General features: G+C 44.0%; 1 protein-coding gene and 1 long non-coding RNA gene across 8 annotated transcripts in view; one reads left to right on the top strand and one right to left on the bottom strand.

The window, feature by feature from the left end:
- LOC116668592 overlaps positions 1–24,817 on the top strand; it is a 39,047-nt gene that overhangs the window by 2,871 nt on the left and 11,359 nt on the right. Inside the window, exon 2 of the long non-coding RNA XR_004325793.1 lies at positions 7,971–8,115. This is a non-coding gene — a long non-coding RNA (uncharacterized LOC116668592). The remainder of the gene's footprint in view (positions 1–7,970; positions 8,116–24,817) is intronic.
- LNX2 (ligand of numb-protein X 2) overlaps positions 7,928–24,817 on the bottom strand; it is a 64,577-nt gene continuing 47,687 nt past the window's right edge. For 4 of the 7 annotated variants that reach the window (XM_032496399.1, XM_032496398.1, XM_032496401.1 and 1 more), the window contains exons 5-10: positions 20,021–20,383; positions 16,229–16,369; positions 14,279–14,456; positions 12,813–13,044; positions 12,194–12,352; positions 8,400–10,590 (exon numbers count right to left, since the gene is read on the bottom strand). In XM_032496399.1, coding sequence (XP_032352290.1) covers positions 10,455–10,590; positions 12,194–12,352; positions 12,813–13,044; positions 14,279–14,456; positions 16,229–16,369; positions 20,021–20,383 — 1,209 coding nt within the window. In that variant the 3' untranslated portion in view covers positions 8,400–10,454. The other 3 variants (XR_004325786.1, XR_004325784.1, XR_004325785.1) reach the window with 3 other exon arrangements.

Here is a 24,817-nt window from a genome sequence, read left to right as displayed (position 1 = left end):
TTGATAGGGATTGCATTGAATCTGTAGATTGCCTTGGGCAGTGTGACCATTTTAACAATATTGATTCTAATCCAAGAGCATGGTGTATCTTTCCATCTGTTTATGTCGTCTTCAGTTTCTCTCATCAGGGTTTTATAGTTTCTGGAGCACAGGTCTTTTGCCTCCTTGGGTAGGTTTATTCGTAGGTATTTTATTCTTTTTGGTGTGATGGGAGGACCCAAATGGTACTGTTTCCTTAATTCTTTTTCTGCTTTTTCATTATTAGTGTATAGAAATGCAACTGATTTCTGTATATTAACTTTGTACCCTGCAACTTTACCAAATTTGTTGATGAGTTCTAGTAGTTTTCTGGTTGCTTCTTTAGGGTTTTCTATGTATAGTATCATGTCATCTGCAAACAGTGACAATTTTACTTCTTCATTTCCATTTAGATTCCTTTTATTTTTCTCCTCTGGTTGCTATGGCTAGGACTTCCAAAACTGGGTTGAATAAAAGTGGTGAGAGGGGACATCCTTGTCTTGTTCCTCATCTTAGAGGAAGTGCTTTCCGCTTTTCCCTGTTAAGTATGGTGTTAGCCGTGGGTTTGTCATGTGTGGCCTTTACTATGTTGAGGTATGTTCCATCTATGCCCATTTTCTGGTTTTTTTTTTTTTTGATCATAAATGGATGTTGAATTTTATCAAAATATTTTCTGCATCTATTGAGATGATCATATGGTTTTTATTCTTCAGTTTGTTAATGTGGTGCATCACATTGATTGACTTGTGGATACTGAAAAACCCCTGCATCCGTGGATGAACCCCACTTGCTCATGGTGTGTGGCCCTTTCAGTGCATTGTTGGAGTGGATTTGCTAGTGTTTTGTTGAGGATTTCTGCATCTGTAGTCATAAGAGATATTGACCTGTGATTTTCCTTCTTCATGGTGTCTTTGTCTGGTTTTGGCATCAGGCTGGTAATGGCCTCACAGAGCGAGTCTGGAAGGGCTCCTTCCTCTGCAGTTTTCTGGACTAGTTGCAGAGGGATAGGTGTTAACTCTTCTCCAGATGCTTGTCGAATCCACCTGTGAAGCCGTCTGGTCCAGGACTCTTGTTGGGGCTTTAATTCCTGATTCACTTTCAGTGCTGGTAACCGGTCTGCTCACACTGTCTGCTGCTTCCTGGTCCAGTCATGGCGGGTTGTACCTTTCTAAGGAATTGCCCATTTCTTGTTCGCTGTCCTCTTGTTAGTGTGCAGTTGCTCATAGTAGCCTTTTATGACCCCTTCTGTTTCTGTGGTGTCAGCTGTAACTTCTCCTTTTTCATTTCTAATTTTATTAATTTGGGCCCTCTCCCTTTTTTTCTTGATGAATCTGACTAAAGGTTTATCAATTTTATCTTTTCAAAGAACCAGCTTTTAGTTTCATTTATCTTTTCTATTGTTTTTTAGTCTCTGTTTCATTTATTTCTGCTCTAATCTTTGTGATTTCTTTTCTTCTGCTAACTTGGGGGTTGGTTTGTTCTTCTTTCTCCAGCTGCTTTAGGTGTAAGGTTAGGTTGTTAACTTGAGATTTGTCTTGTTTCCTGAGGTAGGCTTCTGTCGCTGTAAACTTCCCTCTGAGAACTGCTTTTGCTGCATCCCAGAGGTTTTAGATCATTGTGTTTTCGTTTTCAGTTGTCTCAAAGTATTTTTTGATTTCCTCTTTGATATCTTCAGTGATCCATTGGTTGTTCAGTAGCACAGTGTTCAGCCTCCACGTGTTTGCAGTTTTTTCCTTGTAGTTGACTTCTGACCTTATGGTGTTGTGGACAGATAAGATGCTTGGCATGATTTCAGTTTTCTTAAGTTTACTGAGGCTAGCTTTGTGGGCCAGCGTGTGGTCGATTCTGGAGACTGTTCCATGTGCACCTGAGAAGAATGTATGTTCTGTCATTTTCTGATGGAATGCTCCATAGATATCAACTAAGTCCATCTGGTCTAATGTGTCATTTAGGGCCTGCATTTCCTTACTGATCTTCTGTCTGGGTGATCTGTCCGTTGATGTGAGTGGGGAGTTAAGGGCCCCCACTATTGTGTAACTGCCCATTTCTCCTTTTATGTCTGTTAACAACTGCCTTACACAGTGAGGTGCTCCTCTGGTGGTGCGTATACTTACCATTGTTACCTCCTCTTCTTGGATTGGTCCCTTGAGCATTATGTAGTGTCCCTCTTTGTCTCTTGTAACGATGTTCACTCTAAAATCTATTTTGTCTAATATAAGTATTGCTATTCCAGCTTTCCTTCGGTTTCCATCTGCATGGAATGTCTTTTTCCATCCCCTTACTTTCAGCCTGCAGAGTCTCTAGCTCTGAAGTGGGTCTCTTGTAGACAGCGTATATATGGGTCTTGTTTTTGTATCCATTCAGCCAGTCTGTGTCTTTTGGTTGGAGCATTTAATCCGTTTACATTTAAAGTAATTATCAATTCATATGTTCTTATTGCTTTTTTGTTGTTTTGGGTTTGTTTTTGTAGGTCTTTATTATTTTTCTCTTCTCTTTTCTTGTGGCTTCATGGCTATAGAAGTTACTTTAACATTTGTTGTAAAGCTAATTTGGTGGTGCTGAATTCTTTTAGCTTTTGTTTATCTGTGAAGTTTTTGATTTCTCCATCAAATCTGAATGAGAGCCTAGCTGGATAGAGTATTCTTTTTTTTATTAAAAATTTTTTTTAAATAGACTTCATTCTTTTAGAGCAGTTTCAGGTTCACAGCACAATTGAGCAGAGAATACAGAGAGTTCGCACATAGCCCTCCCCACTCACACATATATACTCCCCTACCTTCAGCGTCCCTCATCAGTCGGGCATATTTGGTACAAGTGATGAACCAACATGGGTACATTATTATCAGCCAGAGCTGGGTAGAGTATTTTTGGTTAAGTTTTCCCCTTTCATCACTTGAAATATATCGTGCCACTCCCTTCTGGCCTTTAGAGTTTCTGCTGAAAAACCAGCTGATAACATTATGGGAGTTTCCTTGAGTGTCATTTGTTGCTTTTCTCATGCTGATTTCAATATTTTCTCCTTATCCTTAATCTTTGTCGGTTTGCTTACTACATGCTTTGGTGTGTTCCTCTTTGGGTTGGTCCTATGTGGAACTCTCTTTGCTTCCTGGACCTGGGTGACTGTCCTTTCCTAAGTTAGGGAAGTTTTCAGTTATTGTCTCTTCAAAAATTTTCTCAGGTCCTTTCTCTCTCCTCTTTCTGGCACCCCTATAATGCAAACATTAGTGCACTTCATGTCATCCCAGAGTTTTCGTAAACTATGCTCATTTCATTTTTTTTTTTCCTGTTCTGCAGTAGTGATTTCCCCAGTCTGTTTTCTAGCTCACTGATCCATTCTTCCGCCTCATTTAATCTACTCTTGGTTCCTTCTAGCGTGTTATGTATTTCAGTGATTTTAGTCTTCAACTCTCGGTATTCTCTGTATTTTCCAACTCTTTGCTAAAATCTTCACTCTGTGCATCTATACTCCTCTTGAGTTCTCTTAACATCTTCACCACCATTACCCTACACTTTCTCGGATAGATTGCCTGTCTCCTCATCACTGATTTCTTCTGGGATTTTACCCTGTGCCTTGGCCTCGGACATACTCCCCTGCCGCCTCATGTTGTTTATCTTCCTACTTGTATTTTCAGGTGGGTTAGTTATGTGTCTCCCTCTGTGGGAGATGTTCTGTGCGTCCCAGCAGTGCACTCCTCTCTTGCCACCCCAGGGCCAGGGTCCAGCTGGTCCCAGTGTGGTCTGGCTTGTGTGTGGACTCCTTCCACAGGCTTTGGGATGTTGTTTTCTTATTTTTAGTATCTGCCCGCTGGTGGATGAGGCTGGACCAGAGGCTTATGCAGGTGTCCTGGCAGGAGGAGCCAGTGCCTGCCCACTGCTGGGTGAAGCTTGGTCCTGGACCTCTGGTGGGTGGGGCCGTGTCGAGGGGCATTCTGACGCTCAGGAAGTCTGCTGATGGGTGGGGCTTTGTTCCCACCCAGGATGTTGTTTGGTCTGAGGAGGGGCAGTCCCTCCAAGAAGACTGCTCAGAAGAAAACAGGAGCTTCTTCAAAAGAAACGCCTTACCGGTGTGGTTCCCTCTCTGCGGTTCCAGTTGAAGGAGATCTTTTTTGCTGGGTTCCAGTCTTTTCTTTCAGTGGTCGTTTAGCAGTCGGCTGTGGTTTCATTGTAGTCGCGAGGAGAGGCGAGCTCGTGGTCCTGCTACTCTGCCATCTTGTATAAATCCTTATTTAAATGACCACAGGGGAAAGAACCACGTCAGGCACTTGAATGTGCTTAGGTATTCAAGTCTTAAGGCAGCTTAAACGGTCCCCTTCAGCCTGTAGCTTGAACGCCCCACTCTGTTTCTAATGCGTTGATTTAACTTGGCACTTTAAGAATAGTTAACTTCAACTTTTAACTTTAATACTTTAAGTTAGTAAGTCTGAACTAATGGGGTTTTTACTCTACGGCACCCTGGGAGCTCCATGTGTGATGAACGGGGTGATGCAGCCTTAGAAGCTGAAATCCAGATTTGTTACCTTCAAATTTAGTTTTAATCATTTATCTGATTAAAGTCTAATATTTGAGAAATTGTGAGCAGTCCACGTCAGTACACGAGAGAATGGATGCCAGGAAGCTGCAGCCCCCATGGTCCCGCAGAGAGAAGAGTGCGCAGCCCTGAGGGAGGGGGCGCCTCTGTCTGAAAACCAGCCCACGAGGCCCAGTAGCCTGAGAGACCGAACCCTCTGAACCTGCCTCCCACGTTCTCCTGTGAGAACCTGTCTCTGGATTTAAACACAAGTTGCATTTGCTCTAGACAAGTTGGTGACAGTGATCTCTGCTGGACTGCCTTTTTCCCCTCCTGGAAAATGAAAAACTGGTTCAGTGACTCCAGATAGCTTGGAAACTGGCAACAGGATGGTGGCGATGTCGCTGTGTCCCCAGCTGTTATGAAATCTCCCCTTAGATCTAGGCTGCAGCTCCAGCTCCCAGGCTGTCTAGGTCAGTGTGTTGTCTTTAATTCCCACTCTGGCCCGTTTCCCATGTGTTTTTAAAGGTATAATTGACATACAGCAGACGAGCGTCAGCTGTACAATGAGATTTGCTACCTGCATACATTGCCAAATGGTCACAGTAAGTCTTGTTAACATAGTGACCGTAGTTACAGTAAATTTTCTTGTGATGAGAACTTTTTAACATGCAGGTACTGGGGATGGAACCCACCTGTGCACACTGAGCACACGCTGTGGTGCTCTACCACTGAGCTCTACCCTGTGATGAGAACTTCCGGGATCTACTCTCTCAGTAACTTACAGATACGCAGCCCAGTATTAACCGTAGTCACCGCGCGATACACTGCATCCTCATGACTCCGTTATAACTGGAAGTTTGTACCTTTTGATCCCCTTCACCGATTTCTCCCGTACCCACCCCTGCTTCTGGCAACACCAATTTTTTTTTTTTTAAAGATTCCACATATGATAAGGTATTTTCTTTGACTTATCTCACTCAGCTTAATGCCCTCATGGTCCATCCATGTTGTCCCATATGGCAAGACTTCATCCTTATGGCTAAACAGTGTCCCACTATGTAGATATACCACATCTTCTTTCCCACTGTGCGGATACACCACATCTTCGTCATCACCCATCGATGGACACTCAGGTTGTCTTCATATCTTGGCTACTGTGAATAATGCTGCAGTGAACGTGGGTGGGGGGCACGCTGATAACTTTCCCCCACATGTTCTTTGTGGGAAAGCATTATAATAAGAACCACTGCAAACTGGCGTCAGTTTTTCTGTATTTCACATGGTTCAGAAACTAAATCTAAACAAATCTTGACTGTTTAAAACAATGATAACGATGACTCATTGGAGAAGATGGCAAGGAGCAGCCATGGTAGTGGTCACCCTGTTAGACTGGGGAGAGGGGCAGGAGTCCAGGGTTGTCCTATCGTGCAGATGGGGACAGGGCTTTGGGTGGAGAAGGCGGGAGAGGGTTGGGGGGAAGAGTACTTGACTGTGGAGAAACCTGACACACAAGTGGCCGTAAATCGTGTTGACAGTGGGTACCCCTATGTGACATGCGGGGAGCTGCACGTGGCGCTCTTCCTCCCCCAAAGCCATAATCCCAGTGAGAAAAAACAGCAGACACCAGTAGAGGGCAGCCCTCAACACCCCCGACTTCAGCACCGTCAAGACCCTCATAAACCAGGAGGGTCTGAGCACGTGGCACAGGGAGCGTCTAAGGAGACATGACGGCTAGTTGGCACGTGGTGTCCTGGGTGGGACCCTGGGAAAAGGACACTAGGCCGAGTCTCCCTCTGGAGTAAGCCTGGGTGCTTCAGAAGGCAGACTCTGGTGCTTATTTTTTAATCAAAGTGCTCCCTGTGTGCAGCAAAGGCTCAGCTTTACACAGGCACATTGTTTCAGATTCCTTCCCGTTATAGGTCACTCCCTGTGCTCTACAGGAGGACCCTGTTTATGTTTTATATACAGTAGTTTGTTAATCCCAAACTCCTAATTTATCCCTCCTCCTTTTTCCCCTTTGGTAACCTTGTGTTTTCTATGTGAGTATTTTGTAAGTAAGTTCATTTGTATTATTTTTTGATTCCACATATAAATGTAATTTATAAATATAAATTCCACATATAAATTTGTCTTTCTCTGCCTGACTTACTTCGCTTAGATGGACCTAGAGATTATCATACCATGTTGCTGCAGATGGCATTACTTCATTATTTTTATGGCTGAGTAGTACTCCATTGTGTATATATACCACATCTTTTATCCAGTCATCTGTCAGTAGACATTTAGGTTGCTTCCACGTCTTCTGGCTGTTGTAAATAGTGCTGCTGTGAACACTGGGGTGCATGTACATTTTCAAACTAGAGTTCCCTCCAGGTGTATGTCCGGGAGTGGGAGTGCAGGATCATAAAAAACTAATAGTTACTGTAACGAATCTCCGTCCTGTTCTCCGTTGTGGCTGCGCCAGTTTACATCCCCACCAACAGTGTAGGAGGGCTCCCTTTTCTCCACACCCTCGCTAGCATTTATTGTTTGTGGACTTTTTGATGATGGCCATTCTGACCAGTGTGAAGTGGCACCTCACTGTAGTTCTGCTTTGCATTTGTCTCGTAATTAGCAACGCTGAACATCTTTTCATGTGCCTGATGGCCATCCATATCAGATCTGATACTGTGTCTAGTTTTAAACACTGCTAAACAGCAGTAATCAGATGTCTACCTGACAAATTTTCTAGTGCATATCCGTGCATAAAAATACAATTTAATAAATCTTTTAGAAAAGGAGTGCTTGCCCTGAGAGATTGACAAAGATTTCTCAAGAGGTGATGTCACTTGAACCAAGTGAGCCCACACAGACTCAGGGCAGGGGGTGGGTAGAAAAGAGAAAGTGAGGCTAGGGGCTAGGCAGGGCCGGGTTGTGAATGGCGGTGCCTAACCATTGTGCAGACGACACAGGGCCACTGAGGACTCGCAAACAGGGTGAGGGCATGATCCGTGATGACCAGGGCTGGGGTTTAAAAATGCTCCCCTGGTGGCACGAGAGTCTGGACTGAAAGAGCGGGAGTGGGCAGGTGCTTGGGAAGGCGCATGTCAGTCTTGGAGGACTGAGGCTTCAGTGCCTGGAAGCAGCAGGATGCTCAGTCTGCAGACCTAGGGCATCAGTGGTACTCAGACGTGCAAGGTGGCAATCCAAGATGGTCCTTAAAACTATGACAGTAAATGGGAGACCGGGGCCTGCTGACATCCACCACGAGGGGCAGGATTCTCTTCAGAGGGGGGAGGGGAGGCAGGACCTGGGGTGTGAGGCGCGTGGCGGAGGGGAGGGAACGGGGGCTGCAGAGCCATCGAAAGCCTGATTGGGGTTGGACCAGAGGCCTTGGTTTGAGTCTAATTTACTAGGAAATTGGGAGCTAACGTTTAATTCAGAACAATTTGTTTCAACACAGGGAGTAAGAATAGAAACCACAGCGTCAGGACTGTCTGGGAGGTGCTGTGAAAAGCAGTGGCGAGGAAACCAAGCCTGTCATCCAGCGGAAATGCCCGGTGAGCCCCTCAGGTGACTTAGAGCGTTCTGGCAACCATGCTAAAAAGGTAAAAAGAAACCGGTGACATTAATTCTAATAAACTTAAATAGTCCAGTACATCCAAGGTGTTCAGCATCTCAAAACGTGGTACTTGGTCACACTTGGGGTGCTCAGGGGCCCCGGCTGGCGGTCCTGAAGAGGCCGACAGTCCCAGTCGGGAGGGATCACGTGCCCTGTGCCTTCAGGAACGAGGAGACGGGCTCCAAGCTTGGGCTGCTGTAACGAGGCCACAAACAAAAGTAAGGACCACAGCTAAGTCAGCATCTGCTGGGCAAGAAGAGACAGTGTCGCTCTTGGGGAAAGGAGGGCTTTTATTTCCATCCTAAATGATGATCACACCGTTACTTAAATACATCTGAAAAAGTCCTGAAGTAACTTAAACTGAAGGCACAGAACAAATCAAAATATTTAACTGAGCTTAAAATGAGAGAATTCAAATATTTCAACAGTAACAACGAATTATGAACAAATTTCCATCACCAAATATCATTCTGACCAAAAGCTACAGTCTTTAATAAAAACCAAATTAGCTTAAGCTGATTAAGATTTCCATGATAAAAATGAAAGGTCATCTTTCAAAATCCTCATTATACTACCAGGTTCACTGTAAGCATTGTATTTATAACCAAGCGGTAGTTAGCATATTTGCTGATGGATGGTCATGCCCCAAGAATGATGCATTCTTACAAAATGTTTAAAACAAAAGCAAAGTGGATTGCAAAATTCTGTTGGGGAGCAGGAAAAAAAAGGTTGTTCATGTCAATTAGATTAACAAAGTATTTCAATATCAAATTGCTTCAAAAGCCAGTCATCACATAACAGTAATGTACTGCATGGGCATTCCACTGTGTCTTGGTTAACTTGACCATACATTGTGGCTCAGGGGTCGAATAAGTCAGTAACGATTATTTTGCCATTTCTTAGTCAAAAGAGATAGGTTTAAAAAAAAAAAAATCACTGAAAATAACTGGAATAATCTGTAACAAGCTGCAGCTACAGTAAATCCCAGCAGTGCAATTGCTAAGTTTTAAAGTGGTCAGGCTTCATGATACACTAGTATTTTGAAATACATTCTCTGATGAACACCACTTATTACAGAGGTCAGTTAAAATTAGCTCAGATTCTGAACTAGGCTTCTAAATGAAACTTTTCAAGTATGCATAATATTAATAAGGTAAAGATTTTTCTCTTATTCACTGTGTTCTTCCAACGGACAACTGTGATGAATAAAGGGCAAACAAAATAGGCTGGTCAGTTTATTAAAATACTAAAAAAAAAAAAATGAGTCTATTGACCAAGGACTGATGGAAAGATATTAACATCTGAAACTTACTATTCAGGGGGAAAAAAAAAACTTTTCAGACTTTTTCCTGAAATTAAGTAAAGAAATGGGGAAAAACACTCAAGATTCTTTAACAGAATAAAATTTTAAAAAAAGGTCTTTCTTCTGCTTAGCTGTGATATATGAGTGTGTTTAAGCAACATGGTTTTATTTTTATCATTTAATTTAGTTGCATAAATCAAAAACATTCCCAGCCAAGTTTGCTGATAGAAGTATAATACAAACTCTAGAAAACGATTTTTAGCAAAAACTGCTTCAAAATTTTCCTACATAACGAAACATTCCTTTGGAAATGAATCTTTAATGCTTTTGGACTGTTCAAGTAAATGCAGCGTTTATCACCTCCAGCACTAAACTGTAATTACCGCCCAGATTCCTTCGTCACTGGGTAGCATCCTGTATTCTTACTATTCTAATCACGGTACAGTATTTTTAAAAATAATCTCTTTAGTGGCCTCAGACTTACGTCTTCATCTATGAGTACTGAGAGATTAAAGTAGAAATAAAATAAGCCAGAAAAATCACCTTATAAACAGTATGAAGTCTTGAAATGTTGGCACCGATGAGCAGTGGGAAAGGCTTACCCGGCCAGAGGACGCGCCCCCACGCACAGCAGCGGCCGTGCCAGGCAGCGAGCGCCAGGGCCGCCGTCTTCACTGACAGCCTCCTGGGCGCGGGGAACTCATTTTATGACTCAGTTATTGCAAACAAAGAATCCCGAGTAAGTCGTCCATCCAGCTGGCTCACAGTCTGGGCAGGCCACGATCTGACCACGAGAGTCTGGGGTCTGAAAGTGTGACCCTGCAAGCGCTATGGCAGGCTGTCCCGGCGCTGAGAAATGCGGCGGCTGGAGGAAGCGGCCAACGAAGGGCAAGCCGAGCGGCTCTGGCCCCGCGAGAACCAGCTGTGCGAGCGGCCCCTGACTGACAAACACAACAAAACCAAAGGGTTTTCTTTCTGAATCCTGAACAGGAAGGTGTCTGACTCAAAACCAGCTTCAAAGTCTATACCAGGCTGCCAGGCCAGCAAATAACAGTCAGGGTGACTTTGTTCCTCTGCTCCTTCAACATGGGGACCAGCGCCGAGTGGCTCATGCCCACGGTTGACAGGCCGTTCACGGCCACGATCATGTCGCCACACCTGGACAATGACAGAAACAGTCACTGTTTTCACGGCATGAAAGACATTATCCCGAGAGCTATTTAGCATGAAAACCAGAGTTTCACTTAACCAAACTGTCAGTGAGGAGGACGTGTACCTTACTTTGAGAAACATCTGGGCTGCTTTTTAGGCCTGTGTTGGCTTTCTCGTGCCAATCAAGGACACCCTGTGCCAGCCTCTCCTGTAGCTGCTGGATGATTTCAAGGGCAAGCAGACTAATTTTCATATAAGCTTAAGCAAAACATAGTTAAGATAATAAATCTGCCTCTTTTCTAAAAATACTAAGCGATACATTTGGAGGGGGTTGCTTATTATTTTGACTGTTTGTTTTTACAGCTCTTGACATTTGAGGCTTCACTTAAGTTGAGAGTAAGACCCAACACCTCCCCCTCTTTCAGCTGCTGTCCTGCAGCCTGATGATCACAAATGGATGATGGATCCGAAGACCTTCTATCATTTATGACTTTGGTCTTTAGTTTGAATACGGATTATTACTGTTAGGTACTTCAACTTCCTTTTGAAAGTAAGTGGAGGTTAATTAGTTTATAATTTGCGTGAGGCCCAGAGGGAGTAACTTAGCTAAGAGAATGGTTAATTCATCCCCTCCAGCACTTCCCTCCTAGAACAGCGGTCTCCCCTCTCCGTCAGGGTGAGGCTGCCCTGGGGCACACCGACCCAGAGTGGTTTTCCCAGCGTCCCTGAGATGGCGCTGTTTACAGACACTGTAAACTTTCCATTTGTGCAGCATTCACACTAAGATGTCAGCATGCACTTTTAAAGAGCTGTTTCTTTTATCCAAAACTTAGACACTAAGAACTTAAATCACCCATCTCCTGTGTGTATAACCTCTTGACGTAACACCTCTTTCTTCTCACGGCGCCTAACCTTTGAAAACGAGGCTGCACCGAAGTTGAGGGAGTACTTTTCGCCTAGTGGTGACAACAGTAGGGACTTGATGGCAAAGCTGGACAGTCCTGGGTCTGAACTGTAGTCAGCCACGTCCTGCTGTTCAAGTGTGGGCAAATTTCTTAACCTGTTGAAGCCTCAGTTGTCTTGCTTGTAAAACAGGAATAACCACAGCACCTGTGTCACAGGGCGGCTGAGGAGACCCGGCCTGGCGCGCGGGCAGCTACCTCCCCGCCCACTGGTGACCACATGTGCCAGGCACTGGGATGGCGGCCGGGGGCGCAGCCGTCAGCGCAACAGCATCCCTCCGTGTGGACTTGCATAAATGGAACGTTGGGCAGACGTAGACGTTAACAGAGAAGTCGTCACCTAGCGACGGGTCGGGCCTGAGCGCCCAGAGCAAGCTGCCTGTCGGCGCGTCCAGGTGACTCAGGTTGAGCGCCTGGTGTCAGACTAACCGCGAGGCCACCACCACCAGGGCGACGTGGAGCGAGCATCTCAGGCTCCGAGAACCCCCGGCCTCGGTCACGGCCCCTCAGCGCTATCGCTGTCGTAGCTGAGAAGCAGCCACAGGTAACAAAGAAACGAGTAAATTGCACCGACGGGACCAGACGACAGGCTGGACTGGAGCTGTGCCCGGCCTAGACAAGAAACATGAACGTATCACAAGACTCACTTTAATCTTCCATCATAATAGGCAGGCGTTCCCAGGACAATGGTTTTGATGAAGAAAGGCTGATTGGTGTGGTTCTCTTCGTAGCCGCCGACAATACTGAAGCCCCAGCTTCCCATGTAGCTTCTTCGTAAAACCACATCATGGCAGCTACGAAGGGCGCTGTGAATGCAGAAAGCAAGAAAAATGAGCGTGGAGGCTTCTTAGCGCCTGCTCGTCTTGCAGACAACGCCATTCCCCGCTCTACGTGTCACTGAGGGGGTGGTTACGACGTGTTCGGGAAGGGCCCCCACTTTGACCCGGTTTCCCTGCTGAGAAACGCACGTGCGGTCCCAGCGTGGACCCAGCTCTTCTAAGCGGGAGCCTGGCCACCCCGGCCCACGGCTGGCCCGCCACGCGCCCCGAGAAGGAATGAACAGAATGGTTTTATTGAACAGATGTTTTTTCAGCCTAGTTCTTATTATAAAATTGACCTTTAAAAATAGAATAACCTAAGAAAATTTAACGTGATTTGATTTCCTACTTTTATCTAACTAAAGCCTTTTCCCCTGAATGAGTGACTCTGCCGACCTCCCCCAACTGGGCGTAACCGTGATGACCGCACAGGACGGGGTCACAGCACCTGGGCAGCCCGAGCCACATGAGCCACGACGGGGACCAGCTGGCGTCGTACTCGTTCTCGCTGACGGCGCTCAGCTGCTCCTCCGGGCCCTGCGCGGCCTCCTCCACGACCTGGACCTCCAGTGCTTTCAGGGCCACCGTGGGGGACGCGGCGCTGGCTTTCAGCATAGCAACAGCCTCACTGTGACTTAAATTGGTCAAATCAATGCCGTTGATATTCAACAAGATGTCACCTGTTCAAATTAAGAAACAAAAATGAGCCCCCAAGTATTTCCCTGCAAATCCTGTTACCTGTAAACTAATCAACAGAAGTGACTTCCAAAAGCTCAGATGAGACAAGGTAAAAGGCCGTCTTTCCTTTTTGTGTTCTTTATAAATACTGAGGAAAAATGCACTTCATGGAAAACATTCCAAAGACAATTCAAAAATTTAAAATAATTTAACAATATATAGGAAGAGGTGTGGCTTGAAGCTCTGCGACCCCACGGAAGCCGGAGTCACCAGGCCTGGGCTGGCTGTGCACAGGCCTGCCATGTTCGTTTCTCCTCTGACAGCGCCTTCCAATTAAAAAACAACTTGATCCTTTGCTCTTAGAAATGAATTTTTAATATGTTCTACTTTATATTTTTACAGTTTTATACATCAAGACGGCTTGGCATAGTTCACTCAGTGCAAACATCAGAATATGGACAGAAGATACGGTTGGGCCCAGGCAGAGAAATGAAACTTGTGATGTGGACGTGTCCTGCTTGGGGAGGAAAAATAGCGTTAGTTGCTCTGCCAACTAATATAATAAAAAGGGCAAGGAGGATTATAAAAAAGGGCAGGAAGGAAAGGATTAGGTTTATAGAAGCACAAACAATTGTACTAAGAAAGCCCATAGAAAATCCTCCCAATTCATCAGTTATTTTTCAGATTATTAAAGCAAAAACATCCTCATTATACAAAAGTAAGAAGGAAATACAGTTACCTCAAATTCCACAATAGGACAAATAACTTAAAAACAAGTAGCCTTATTAAGCTAAAATTCATACAGCACTCAGTTAAAGGATAGGATTTTATGGTTTCATAGAGTCGTGCAGCCATCACACATTGTCTTCAGAACATTCTGGTCCCCACCTGCACCGGTTAGTAATCGGTGCCCTTCTCCCAGCCCCACGCAACCACTAATCCACTGGCTCCATAGACCTGCCTGCTCTGGCATTTCATGTGATGAAGTCACACGTGGACTTCCGTGTCTGACTGTGCTTCACTCAGCACAGGGTCTCCAAGGTTTGCCCACACTGTGGGATGTGTCAACATCTCAAATTCCTTTTTACGGCAGATAGGCCACTGTGTGGACAAACCATGTTCTGCTGACCCACTCATCAGTTAATGGACATCTAGGATGTTTCAGCTTTTCAGCTGTTAGAAAACTGAGTAGAATTTGGGAGAAGATGTGGTGAATCCGTTCAAGATGTAGCTCACCTCTCTTGATCCTGCCATCCCGTGCGAGGCAGCCATGAGGGGGCACGCTGGTCACGAAGATGGGCAGCTCCCCACTCTTACTCCCTCGGCCCCCCGCTACTGTCATGCCAAGCGACTCGTGGGGTTCCTTCTTTACAGTGATGTGTTTTTCTTGGCATGTAACACACTGGGCAAGATCCTAAACAAGAGAGAAAAGATTTACTGGATAATGAGTAATACATATAGTTGAAGTAAAGACAGCTTAAACTAAAAAAAAAACTTAGGTAGCAAAATTTACAGTCATTTAAAAATAGTCAATTAAAAAATCATTTAAGAACTGAAAGCAATACAGAGTTCTTCATAGGTACAACTGATACAGTGAACAAAACACTGGATCCCAATGTCAAACTTTGGACCTCTGTTTCTTCACATGGCTATTTATGGAACTGAAAAACTCAGGACTGTTGACACATGGAAGTCAAAGTAAGTAAGCACATCATTTGCATAATTACCTTGAGCTCCAAGGTATGATCGATTCTAAAAAAAAGCAAATAATGCACGTGAATTTTAAGATTCTGAAGACAAGCCAATTTTACTCCCATTTTTCTCATCTTTATAAGTTGACAGACTAGTATATAAAACTGTAGATTTTACTAACTGCCAGAAAAAGCTACAGACTTATCTTCTGATTCTTACACATATCTCAAATTACTGCAGAATTCAATGACATAAAAGATTCAATAATCAGTTTCGCCTGTGTGTGTCCCTAAAGAATCGCTGTATAATTTGTAAAGCAAGGACAAGCTGTATGAAACAACTCCTATTTCAAATTTCTATTCAGAACAATAACTCCTTTTCACGGTCCTCATTATGAAGGCAAAATTACAGGTTTCCTTCATACATTTCAGTTTCGGTTCAGAAATGAGAACAAGTCTGTGGTTACAATTTCTTACTAGTATTAACTAAACCAAAGACCAGTGACAAGTCTGTACTTGAGCTCAGAAAACCAGATAAACCTGATGGGCCAGAAACAGTTGTGCCTGTAAGGGATGCTTTCTTAGGATACCTGTGACATTCCAAAGGTAATTATTCTCTTAAACACTGTACTTACATTAAGAAGTCACTTCAGCACACAGGGAACTAACTGTGGCTTTAAGGAGACCAACGGATAAATTTTTGTTTAGTAAAGCAATTTAATTTCACTTAAGGAGAGGTGAATTTGGAAACTCACGTTTAGCTTGTATTTTCACATAGCTGAATAAACACCATCGTTTACTCAACATTTACTCAAAAACTCCTGGCCTACCAGAAATTGAGTTCCAATGAAGGATAAAATGAAGTAAATAATATAAAAAATGCAGTAAAGTACCACCCTTTTAAAATTTCTACAACTAAAGTGAGACAGTATCAAAATTCTCAACACAGATAAATCACCTGGTATGTATTACAAAACCAGTGAAATACTGAAGCATGGAAAAAGCTCACCATATGGGAACTGTCACTGATTTAGGGTGGGCTTCCTGTCTATACCAAGAAATATGCTATACAGATACAGCTGTCGAATTTATGATTTATGTTTAATATTCATGTATGTAATTCTGTTGTAGGCAAGCTGCCCAGTTGCTAAGTATAGACTGTCAATCATTGTCTTCATTCTGCTTTTTCAATTATATAACCAACTGTTGCATTTAAATGAGCAACCCAAGATAAACTCCACTTGCAAGCAGAACTAGACAAACCAAAGATTTTTCTGGATGATCAAATACTTCGCGACAATCGCCTGGCAGAGAAACTCTACTGGCTGAGGAACTGAAACAATGCAGTCACTCTCCAAGGTGGCAAAACACACACACTTCACATCCCAAACACCGACGGTCACCTCCTCCAACAGAGTAACAGCCCTCATTAAAAGCTTACCTGCTTGTAACGGTCATCCTTGGAGGGTGAATTAAAAACCACAAAGTGCCTCACCTTGTGTGAGCTGGGTCTGCTGTGGCCCAGCAGCTGTGCGTGGTGCTGGCTGCTGCTCTGAGTTCCTGCTTCTCGGACAGTGTGTCCCGGCTGGGGCTTCCCCGTTCTAGCAATGGTTAAATTCACCCTCTCTCCACTAGCCTGTACAAAACACACACACGGCCACCAGTCATTAGTGATGCTTCCCACGTAATCAAGTACAGGCAGTGGGATTTTTACCGCCCTTCTCACCCCACCTCGTCACTGCCCCAGTGCCTTGCCTGGTGGTGCCTGCAAGCACCTGGAGACGGGAGAGGGGGCGCTCCTCCATGACACAGTATTTTAAAACTTCTGCAGCTGAAACGCACATGTGCAGCTCTGGGACGAACCCTCCCCAAGCCCACCTCCAAAGTAACCAAGGCAAAGCGGTCAGACTGCCCGTGTTCTCGCCCCATGATTTAAAAAATTATATATATTTATTTTGGGGGTGGGGAGGTAATTTGGTTTATTTATTTTTTTAATGGAGGTACTGGGGACTGAACCCAGGACCTCGTGCAGGCTAAGCACACACTCTACCCTCCCCTGCCCCCATGATTTCTTGAAGGGTAGCTTCCTTTTAATGCTTCTCTTCCCTTTCAAGACTGGCCTCGGCGTTGTGAGGGAGAGAGCAAAGGAAAGAATATAAAAGGAAGAACTGATTCAAAACTTGATTAAAATCCACTGAGACTTGAAAAATAAATTCCATGGTGGCTACTTTGGAAGTAATCATCAGTGAAACTGCACAGCTTCGTTTATGTTTGCTATGAAGTCTGAGTCAAAAATAGGACATCAGCTTAAATAGTCCTGGGAAGAATGATACCAGATCTGTATTTGTACATTACCTATATACAGTACACACACACCTGTAGATGTTGAGTTAAATTATCTTAGCAGTTCATGACTATCACTGTAAATTTGGAGGCCCATTATCTCTATATATCTATATTTTAACACAGATTCATATCTATTATATTTTAAAAAGTTATTTTATCTTTGCTTTTAAAGTACAGGCCTGATTTATTTGATGCTGACTCTTGGTCAGGACCACAATTCCCAATTTCATTATCACTCCTATGGGAAATTATGATAGTCTGCTTTCAAGGAGTTGTGGTGGAATGCTACACGTGGAGGGGACCTCCCCCATGATTATACTGAGTAATGTTAAGAAATCACTATTTTCGGTTTTTCCCCCAGTCTTATTGAGATATAACTGACATACAGCACTGTATTATTTTTAGTCCTTAAATTGGAGAATAAGTGATAATTTTTATGCCCAACTGAAAAAACATTTGCTTATTCAAGCATTTTATTCAACTTAAGAGCTTCAACCAAGTTCCTCAAAATAAGTCAAAGAAATATACTCAACATATGGCCAGATTCCTGAAGCACAGAGTCTGGGTACCTGATCTGAGGGGTAAATACAAAAGTGGAATGTTCAGAATCCTGATACTTAAAATTCTGACACTTCACATCATTAGACTGCACGACGTGAAGCGGAGACAGGCTCCGCTTCTGACTTTATTTCCAAGTACAGAATTATTTTCATTACTGCTTACTCCTTGGAACCACTAAATACTCCAGTTAGTATTTTGGCGATACTGGAAAACCCCTAGTTATGCAAACCTATTAACAGAAACAAATCCTTGATCTTTCTAGATTTTCTGAAAGACAAAATTCTGCACATAGGATGGAAGGGGGCATTTAGGATTTAAATGATGGACCAACGTTTGGGTTCAGGCTGACCTTAAACAGAATGCACAATCTAACATGTCAGGGTTTCAAACACAGCGAAAAAAAATTGTTAAAGTCAAGATTTTTAAAAATGCAAGCTGTCCACACAATAATGCCCTTAATTCATGAGTAATTGGTGCGTGCTGCGGCTGGAAGGATAAACTGGTATGGAAGGAAGTTCAGCAAAATGTCTTACAATGAAAAAACATGGGAGTCTGTCAGCAGGAGGTGACTGAGTGGATTACAGCACAGCACGCCTCCTGCGCAGCCAGGAAAGGCCACGGTGAGGGTCTGCACTTACTTTCACGGCAAGAACGTGCTGCTGACACAGAAAGCTGCAGACTCAGCATTTACAGTACGAGTGCCTGTGTTACTGCCGTGTGAATGTGCACCGACTTACCTGTGGACAAACACATCAAGTTCGTAACAATGTTCTCCAAACATCGGTGTTGATAGCCTGGGGTGTTTAGATTCAACGTGATTTTAACTTCTTTATTTTGGCATTTTATCTTCAGTATGCTCCATTTTAGATATGGAGTACATGTTATTTTTATAATCCCCAAACAGTAAGGCTATTAATTCTTTTTCAAAAAATACTTAAAAATGAGCAACTTCAGTTTTCTATAGTTTGGGGGGAAATTACAGCACAAAATATGATGCAGCTATTTAACTCTCTGGATTATAATAATCCAAATAAAATACTCTTATCATGAAAAAATTTTAATGTTTTCTACCTGTGTATCCATATTTTCCACATTTTGGTTAGAGATTTAGTGTGGACCGTCTATTTAGGAATTAGTACTTTAACACTGCGTGACATATACGGTCAATCTGTGTCTCTCCTCCTGTCTTACTGACCTGACTTCTCACTTTACAAAGTCCATTCAGCTCTCCTGTTTAACAAACCCCCAAACTGGGTTAACTTTCTTCTTCTCTACCTTCCCCCAGTCCCCACTCTTACAAGGTAAACTTACTTCCAGCAGTGCAGCAGCTGGCGGGACCCACAGGAAAAGCTCCTGGTGCCCCCACACGCTGCCTCTGATTTGAGGGACTTAAAAGGCACTCAGTTTCTTTAAACCTCAAGTCTATGAAATGAAACCAATTCCTGAACCTCCTTTTCAATGTGGTATGCAGTGAGCCTGTGTGTGTGTGAGTGTGTATGTGATGTGAGTGGGCGCATATGTGTGTACATGGGAGTGTGTTTTCCTAAGGCTATATTGAACCAAAATGTGAAAAAAAAAAAAAGGTTAAAGGGGAGGGAGACTTGGGTTTTCTTTCAGTGCTAAATTTGTTACTTGACTGTGTATATGTGCACTTTTAGTGACTGTCAACCTACCTGAGTTTCCACTGTTCAGTGATAGTTATCACTTGATTTCCTCTGTAGTGCTGTGCTTTAAAAACCCACATGTGGCGTCACCCTCCACCCACGTTACCTGCCAGGCATGTGGCAGGACCTGAAGATCTTCTTGGGATGATGCTCTGAATTACCTGTTTTGATGTTCTTATTAAAAACATGTTTTCTTCTCCAATGATGACTAACCTTACCTATCATACCGTGAGGACAATGTTACATGTCTTAAGTGCTCTGAATTTCTTCAAAAAAAAAAAAAAAAGGCACTATAGAGAGTTATTCTGAATAAAAGTGATTTCCCCGCTATTTTTATGGATCGTGAAGTGGAGGAGTGAGGAGACTAGGTGAGCCACAACCTCAGGGGCCACAGCCCTTGGGGCCTCATTCTCACTTGTTGGGTGTGGACATCAGCACTTGTCACGTTTGGCACCGGGTGGAGTGGAACGAGCAAACAGGGAACTGCCCGAGAAATTGCGGAGCCTTGACCTTGGAAACAGGCAGCTTACAAGTTCACGGGCGCGGGGACTTTAGAGTAGAGTCCTCTGTGATGAACTGAGGTAGCCAGGCTTGACTCCACAATGAAACACTGTATCGCCTGGATTCCCACGTTATCTCCTAAGACCACAACCTCGGAGCGATGGTGAGGCCGGGGGGTGAAGGGTGGGGTGGTCCGAGCCGCACGGGGGGCTCACCTGGATGACCTGTGCGGCCAGCTCGGGCGTCCCGTGCTTCAGGTCGTGGCCGTTGATGGCTAGCACCCGGTCGTTGCTGCTGAGCCGCCCGTCCTGGGCTGCCAGCCCGCCCTCCAGCAGGTCAAGGATGAAGACGCCCGGCTCGTCGGTCCTGCGCACGAGCTTAATGCCCAGCTGCTCCGCGGAGTCGCGCTTGTGAAGCACCACCTGGAAGACCTCCTCCCGGGGCGCGCCGTCGGGGTGGCCGTGCGCGCGGCCGAAGCGGCGCTCCCGCAGCACCGTCAGCTGCAGCGTGCTGCAGGGCTGCGACAGCACCGCCCGCGCGTAGTTGTGCGACACGCTGCTGATGTTGTAGTTGTTGACCTGGCAGCGGAGTGGAGGACAAGGCGGGACAGTCTTATTTTCCCAACTTGCAAGGATGTTTATATAACATTTCCAGAGGAAACTAACATTGTGAAACTGACAATCATTACTTACAAAGAAAAGCACTCCAGAGACATTTTAAAATAGAATTCCTAAAATTAACTCAGAATGACTAGCATCAGGCAGAGAATAGTAGTTAAGGCTTTCATGATAGTCTTGAATTAGGGCCCTTGGTTCTAGCACGTACTAACTGGATCACCTCTAGCAAATTATAGACCTTGTCTGGGTGTTTCCTCATCTGTGAAATGTGTTTACTCTCTACTTCACAGGGTCAGGATGAGCACGAATAAAAAGACATCAGATATGGCAACTGCTAACGAAAGTCTAGATTTAGTGGAACAGAAAATGAAGTTATACTGCGTGACAAATTTGCTCTTCCAAATGAAATACACTTACACTACAGAAAATAAACTGAGTTAGATTTGAAAGAAAGTGGCACATCACAAATACATAACCTCATTTTAGATGAGTGATGTTTACTTTAAGGAAAAGCAGATAATTATAATTTCACCCTGATTCTTTGGCACACAAGTGTAACATCTAATATAGTAAGCATTAATTTAATACAGAATACTTATTTACTAAGCTTTATAACCCTGAAGCAAGTCCTGTGACTGATCCTTGGGCATGTAACATCACTAAGACATACCCAGCTTCAGTTATTTACCAACTTAGAGAAGAGGTCAGCACAACCCCTAGTATTTATCACAGTCAGAGTTCCTCCCCATCTGTCTGAGATGAGACTGATGGGAAACCAGCGTGCTGCACACCAGTCATGTGACAGGCTCTGGGTTAGGGGTGTGTGCTCACCTAAAACCCTTACTTCTTTTTTCACATGAATGTACGTGAAGCGAGCCCTCCCCTTTTGTAGTTATCCAGGGTTGATAGTTTTGAACACTAATAACTTGAATTTTGTTCATTTTAGCCTGTTGACATCTTTAAAAATTCAGTCATCAAAGTCACAGATGTCATACTCAAACCTCCTAGTCTCCCAAGTCTGCCATATCTGTGCCTTTGGTGGCCATGCAAGCCCTTGATAAAAACACTGAGTAATACAGGGTCAAGAACAGAATTAGGGGGTTTCTAAAACCGGTCTGACATGAATCCATTAATCAAAAATCATCATTTATGGCTATTTAGCTAAAAAGCTACCTATCTCCAGGTTCACATTTTCCTTCCTCTATTCAGATACACCACAAAAGACTTTATGAAATGTCTGGCTGAAATCCAGAAGCCATGTGCAAACATGTAGCCTCATTCTTAACCTTGTGAAGTAGGTGTGGAATAGCCCACAATTGGAAGAAGGTTTTCCTTCATGAATGTGTGGTTGCTGGTGAAACGCAGAGAAAGCAGAGACCAAATAAAACACTGTCTCTAGGTCCTGCACCAACAGCACAGCAGAGTAACCTCTGCCTTTGGCTGATGTGTTTTGTACCAATGCAGTCAGCACATGGCTGTGATGATTTTCCTTCAGAACCGACCATACCGCTGTCACTGATGAGGGATCAAACTGCTAACACCCGTTCTTAATAATGCTCTGCACAGTGACATGGATGTAATTTATAACAGTATTTTTTTTCTTCAAACTGGTCAAAAGGCTGCATCACACAAGGCCCTGAAGGTATGTGGTTCTCCTCTTCAAAGAGACTATTTAATAGAGTAACGGGTGTGCATGTTTAATGTGGGAAAACCAAAGCCACACCCTGTTACTGAATATAGTTTGCTAAAATAAAAGCAAAGGCTTTCTAGCTCTTTGGCCTTAGAAAGAAATTATCTTAATGACTCTTGAGTATTTTCAGATTGGCTTACTGTATTATTTATGTAGCTTATAAAGTTGGAGATAACCAGGTAGTAAAAAGTTCCCAAGAGCAGTCTTTTCAAAAGTATTTTCTTTTGAATGACTGTAAATACTTGACATTTGGGCAAGGGGTGTGGCTTTACTTACTGACTCCAGTGAACCAGTCTGAGGCCGACAGAAGTCAGGGCTCACAGAAGGAGAGAGCCTTTTGAATTCATTAATCAGGTCATGTGTTCATCCTTTTCTTATCAATTTGAATATTACACTGGATTTAAGCTCACCATTACTAGAGTTATTAATATGTATGCCTCCATAACAGTGACAGTGCACTGGACTCTCTACAGTGTAAATTTACAGCTTTGAGTTAATTCCCAAAATAGTCAACACTGTGAGGTAACTACAGTTCTGAGTTACAAAGATTCAGTTATGTGACCAAACAATCCTTCAAAATAGAAGAGTAAAAAGCCTACTCAGCAAGCAAAGCCTGAAAAACTATTTAATTTCAATTGTATTCAAAGAAATGCAAATAAAAATAAAGCATTTGTTTTTACCTTTGAAATTCAGGGAAAAAATGAGAAATGATAAAAATGTTAATAATGCTAGCACATCACTGGTACAAAAAACAAAACACAAAACTGAATTGTATACTAAATTACTAGGAAGGCTGGAGGTGGGAGAAAATGGGAGAGAGAAAGAATACTCTGCGAGCTGCAGACTCGGCAACCCAGCTCTCCTGGTCTGCACCACGCAGGTGTCGAAAGGTCAGGGGAGCCAGCAGAATCAGATGAGGAGCTGGGAGTCAGGAGCACAGGTAAGGTGTGCTGGCCGCGGGCAGCTGGAGTACTAATGCCATAAAATGACAGCAAATACAGTCACACGGTAAGTGGCTTTTATTAGAAAACACGGCGTGGCTGTCAGTGGTGGGTCAGGAAGCTGACTGCACGTAGGCGGGATGGGTTATGCTTCCTGTACCCGATTTCTTCCTAGTATTTAGTAAAAAAACCAAGAAACAAAAAAACACACTGCTTGAAAGTTGTATCAGCTCTGCTAAGGACAGTGAAGGAAGTGCTTGGGGCCCGAGTGCCAAGTGGAAATAACACACCTCGAGGGGCAGCATACCAGTGGGAGCGGGAAAACTAGAGGGTCTAAGTTTTGTTTTAATAACGGAGATGGCTACTCCTGACAGGATGTAATATCCAAATCCACTCTTTCACTGATTCAGCAAGTATTTCCTGTGCGCATCACATGCACAGCACTGGGGGAAATCTGTATCACAGTTGGTACCATCAGGGAGGCTGCCGTCGTCATGGAAAGACAGTACCTGTAAATAGTGGACTGTGCTACGTGCCAGGTGATGAGGAGTAAAGCAACGAATGCCGTCAGCGATCAGAGTAAGGAGAGGTCAGAATGGGTGAGAAGGGCTGAGCAAAGCGGTAAGGATGAAGGTGGACAAACTGCAGCATGACGGGACAGGCTGGGAAGCGGAGAGAAGTTGGAAGCAGGAAGATCGCTATGTCTGGCTTTCCCAGCAGATTACAGATTCCATGAGGACAAGGGGACACTTTGCTCTTAGCTGTATCCTCGGCACCTAGAACATTGTAAGAATAAGGAGCTGCTGTGCCTTAAGCAAAAGGAAAGGCTTAAGATGATGACAGGCTGTGTAAGACGCCATGGAGGGCCTTGAGTACAAATCAATCTGGACGTGATGCTCTAGTCAGATGTTAATGCTCAGTGATGCTCCCCAAGGAAAGCAGAGCTACAGACACTGGCAGTGATCATGTTGGATTTAAGGGCAGAGAGCTGGGTGGCAGGGATGTTGTCGGTTTCTACTGAATCAGGTGTGAGTAGTGCAGGCCTGGAATGACGAGGGAGACGAGAAAATGGAAACACGGGGCAGGTGTCAACAGATCATGCTGAAGGATCAAATAACAAAATCGAGAATCGAGGAGGGACGAGTCCTGGAGCTTGGGTTCCTGGAAGAGAACTTTTCTTGCTTATGAATATGTTTTCTCTCTCCTTCTGGAAGTTACCATTTCCTTCTGAAAGCTACCATTTCTTCTAGCTTCAACTATCACCTACACTTGTGTGACTCAAATATCCAGGCCAGTGTCTAGAGAACTCCAGTCCTGTACAGAATTCTTACCCCACTTCCCCTCCGTCTCAGCATGCCCTCTAACAAAACATCACCTTGTCCCAAGCTAGCTTTTTTCTGGGAATAGCTATTTCTTCTGAAAGAGGAAGGAAGGTGAGGGTAGTACCAAGTGTTGACGAGTGGTGTGCATTATTAGGGGGTCAACAAGAGACAAGTATCATGTCTGAGTTCCACCTTAAACTCCATGGTATAAATCACAAGTAACTGGTGCTACATGGTCTGTCTTTCCCAGATTTTAGTAATCAGTAGAGAATGATAAATTAGACAATGAAGGTAATGGATGAATGAGAAAAGTGAACTTGGGAGAAGAGGATTTCAGCATGGGTGAGGCGGCCCTGAACTAGCTAGCCCCGGACACCAAGCCAGGAAGGGCCCAGCTGTCCTGGAGAGTCCAGGCCCCATAAGCGGAGTCACATGAAGGATT

This window comes from Camelus ferus, chromosome 14 (genome assembly GCF_009834535.1).
Source record: "Camelus ferus isolate YT-003-E chromosome 14, BCGSAC_Cfer_1.0, whole genome shotgun sequence".
Classification (NCBI taxonomy): domain Eukaryota; kingdom Metazoa; phylum Chordata; class Mammalia; order Artiodactyla; family Camelidae; genus Camelus; species Camelus ferus.
The sequence above is the reverse complement of the archived record's forward strand: the minus strand, read 5'-3'. Positions and strand labels throughout refer to the sequence as shown.